This window comes from Candoia aspera, chromosome 5, assembly GCF_035149785.1.
Source record: "Candoia aspera isolate rCanAsp1 chromosome 5, rCanAsp1.hap2, whole genome shotgun sequence".
NCBI lineage: Eukaryota > Metazoa > Chordata > Lepidosauria > Squamata > Boidae > Candoia > Candoia aspera.
The window spans coordinates 97,882,954-97,886,964 of NC_086157.1; the positions used below are offsets into that span (position 1 = coordinate 97,882,954).

The window sequence follows — 4,011 nt, forward strand, 5'->3', positions numbered from 1 at the left end:
GATATTGCACAGAAGAGATTAGGAATGTTAGTTCACCAACATATGGCACTAGTGATAAACAATAGCTACTTATTTATTAAATAATTATGTGATCCAGTAAAATTTATTTTTGAAGAAACCTTTTAATTAAAAGAAAAAGTTTAAAGTGTTTCTTAAGCCACCCAGCTTCAGTACAATGACGTAAAGTTAAACACATTTAAATGTTATTTATTGCATTTCCATTCTGTCTTTTTTTCTGGAAGCTCAAGGCACATCATGGCAGATCTCTCGTAATGTAATCCCTACAACAACCCTGCAATGCAGTCTGGTCTGAGAGAGAATGAGTGATCCAATGTCATCCACGTGAGCTCTGTGCTTGGGTGAGAACCAAAGTACAGTTATGAATACTTAGGATTAGACAGTTATAACATGGCCCTATGAATGTTTACTTTATAACTTTCAATGGGTCTTACTTCCAAGTACATGAATGTAAGACTGTGGCCTAAGGTACAAAGTTAAGTCTCTCCAGTTGAAATTCATGGCACTTCAGAGGGTTTAACGTATGCAGAATTGTTCCCCTTGTTATTAATAATAACAAACATACAGCACAAGCAGCCACCCATTCAGTTTCCTCAAGCAATGAATGATTGTTTCTCCTGGGAGAAAAACAAAGCAACCTCTTTTAAAATGCTTTCCTGTTTTTAATAGATGGTATTTTAACACAAAACCTCTATCGTCTGGATTCACAAGAGAGATCCATGGAGAGGTGAAGAGAAGTATGCTGCTACTGCATTGTGTCCATTTAAAGGATAGGAAAAAGCCAAATATATAGTCTAATCAGGACAGGAGAAGACAGCTCAATACTACATCAATGCTGAAGTTGGTTTTCAACAGGGCAAAACGTAAGTCTGGATGGACCAGGATATATTGCAGAGGACAGTTCACAAGATGTATCAGGTGGGTGTCCTATAGTACCAATATCTGATGATAAAATAAATTACTGTAAATCACCTTGGTGTTAGTCACTGCAAAGGTATCTTGTTCCAGATTTAATGTAAGAAAAAGGCTGATACACTAAAAAGAATACCTTAAAGAGAGACAGATACACCCCAAAACATTCCTGTGAAGTAATAACTCCATTCTCTCTCATCGATATAGATACACAAGCATAGCTAAACTATTCTGCATTCGCAGTTTTGCAAGGCATAGGGAATGTAATACTGCAGAGAAAGAGAAAAAAGTCTATTTTTTTTTTCAAAAAAGAGGATCATGGAGATCATTGGAGGGTAGAGATCATTTTTAAACTTAGGCTGAAACAGGGATTGGTCCTACAAAATGAAACAAAAGCTAATCTCTAAAATGGAGAGTGAAAGTGTTGGAAAAGAGGAGGAGGAAGAGAGAACAATTACAGATTTCACAAAAAGGTTAATGAATTCTTGGTTGCTTCCAGTTGGACTAACCACTAGTCCCCCATTCCTGTGTCCCAAGACAGGACTCCAAATGCACACTCAGAAGTAGACTCTCCCTTTACATAAAACTCCACACTTTAAACTCTCCCTTAGTTTTTCATTATTGTCAGTAGACCTAAACAGTCCTTTAAATACCCTTATATATGAGTATAACCCACCCACACCCAAAGAATGAAATGTAGATTCGCTGTAATCTGAATCTTCATGTATGTACATCCCAACAGTACTGCCTGAACCATTTATTTCAGGGAAGATTGCTTTATATTTGGTAGCACTGAGCAGTTTTTCTTTGTCTTCTCTGCTTGGGAAGAAGAAGAAAAAAAGACACATCCTTCTGTTTGCAAGAACAAAAAAAAAAGTAAATGAAGAACGGAATTTAATTTGACATGCGTTTGAATACTGATGGGTCGGTTAGTTCTTTTGTATATTTTAGCAATAGTAATCATTATCTTCAAGATTATAATAACAGCCACTCAAATATATACAAACACCAAAAACAATGTCTTTTGGCGAGGTCCCCACAAAAAGAAGTCAACAAAATCAAGACAGTACCACTGTTTGCAAGAGCCCAGGAGTATCTGTTTCCAAATGCGATCTTTCTGGATGGGGATTCTGTGGTTCTGGGGCAGAAGCCGAGGGGACACTAGAATCCTGGGCGATTTCCCCTGAACTGGATGATTCTTTTCCTTGGGGTATCTCATACGAATCACCTGCCTGGGTGCTGGTGCTGGTGCTGGTGCTGCTGCAGTGGTCCCGTTCATACTCCTCTTGTGCCTTCTGCATTTTCCGCTTCTTCATCTTCCTCTTGTGAACGTGGAAGGTGATCAGGGAAAGAAGGATCAGGCAGAAGATGAGGGCGACCAAGACAATTAAGACAAAAGTGGACGAGAAGGACTGGAAGAACTGCCCCATTTGTGTGATGCAGGTGCTGCTGGCGTTGGAAGAGCCAGATGTCCTATTCAAAAGGCAGGGGGGCGGGGAGAGGCCGGACCCTTTGGACAGCTCGGCACTCATTGAGGAGAGTTGCTTGCTCTTTCCCCCCCCTAAAAGATGCTGCAGAGGTCTCCACTGAGGTGCTTGCCACCTTACGCTGGGGAGGGAAATGCCTTGCCCAGCCCTTCACACCTCCCTCATTCTTCTTTGCTGGAGGAAGGGAAGACGAAAAAATAAATAAATGTTCCATGCCTTAAACAAACCAAGCAGACATCCCTCGACCCAAGCGAGCAACCTTTCTTTGCGATTTTTCACCCTTTCAGCCACCGTATGATTTCCACGCCAAAAAGAGCTACAACCCAGCGGCGGTATTTGGAATAAGAAGGCACAGCCTCTTATAGACGAGATCTTCAAAGGTAAGGAATCGAGGTCTGCAATGTCTTAAGCCCCGCTGTCCTCCACACCCCAGAAAGAGACAGCCCTTACAATTTCGTGGGTCACGATTGCTGACTGCCACAGAGATTTAAATCTATATATACCAGCAACCACATTTTACCCACCCCCGCACCCCGCTAATTACTCAGCAGCTTGATAGCTCGGACTACCTGACCATTTCCCCAAGTTCTCGAGGCTGAGAAAGTTTGGACGCCGTGAAGCTTTTGGGGTTTTCTCCCCCGGCCACCCCCCACCCGGCAGCACCCGCCACCGGCGACACCCCGCCTGCACGACAGCTAACCCCGCAGGCGTCTCCGGGGGAAGACCCGCTGCGCGGAGCAAAGGCGAGCCTTGTGAGGAGGAAGGAAGGAAGGAAGGAAGGAAGGAAGGAGACGCGCTTCTTTAGCTCACCTGCTCCGTGGTGTCTGCGGAACTGGAGGGAGGGCGAGAGGAGGAGGGTGGCAAGGATGCCCCCGACAACGGGCTGCGGAAAGCGTTGAATGAAACGGGCAAAGCCGCCGCCGCCGCCTCTCGCAAAAAGTGGGCTCGCAGCCTATAGCCAGCCCAGGCGGTGACGTCACGCAGCCAAGGTCTCCGACTGGCTGCGCTTCCCGCCGCGGTTCCTAGTTGTCGCCTCGCCGGCAGGGGGTACGAGCCGGCGGGGCTCCGTTGCCCCACGACGCGGCCCCTCGGACAAAGCGCGCCCCTTCCGCCCCGTGATGGCGCGGCGTCGAACTGAGGGGGAACACCAAGCACGCTTAAGTTAAGTTCAGCCTTAAGCACTTCAGGCAAGTGAGCGCGGACCTTGCTTGGAGGAGGAGTAGCCAAGTTGTTCTGAGCGGCTGCTTTCAGCCCAGCCAGGGTTAGCCTAGAAAAAAGGAGGGTCCGCTGCCACTCCCTCCAAATAAGAGTTATTTGGAGGTATTTTGGGAACTGTGGTTTGCTCAATTAGCTTCTGTTGGCTGGGTTCACTTGCAACTCACAAAAGGTGGGGTTAGAACATCTCACTTCCGAAAAGCTATATAATGGCTTAGTGCTATGTATGAACCTCGTTGTTACGTTTCTATAAGATGTTTAACCTGCTTACTGAATTAAATCCTTCATGCAATTAACTGAACCATCAACTGAGCAATGCACTACATGCTAAGGCCTGCCCTTCCCACCCCACATAGGGTAGTTCTTACCCAGCCGAGCA

General features: G+C 45.5%; 1 protein-coding gene across 1 annotated transcript; it reads right to left on the reverse strand.

The window, feature by feature from the left end:
* Nucleotides 1-1,845: 1,845 nt before the first annotated feature.
* Nucleotides 1,846-2,573, reverse strand: C5H11orf87 (chromosome 5 C11orf87 homolog). The gene has a single exon (XM_063304467.1). It carries the CDS (start codon nucleotides 2,460-2,462, stop codon nucleotides 1,989-1,991), a length of 474 nt encoding a protein of 157 aa, XP_063160537.1. The 5' UTR covers nucleotides 2,463-2,573; the 3' UTR covers nucleotides 1,846-1,988.
* Between the last annotated feature and the right edge of the window lie 1,438 nt (nucleotides 2,574-4,011).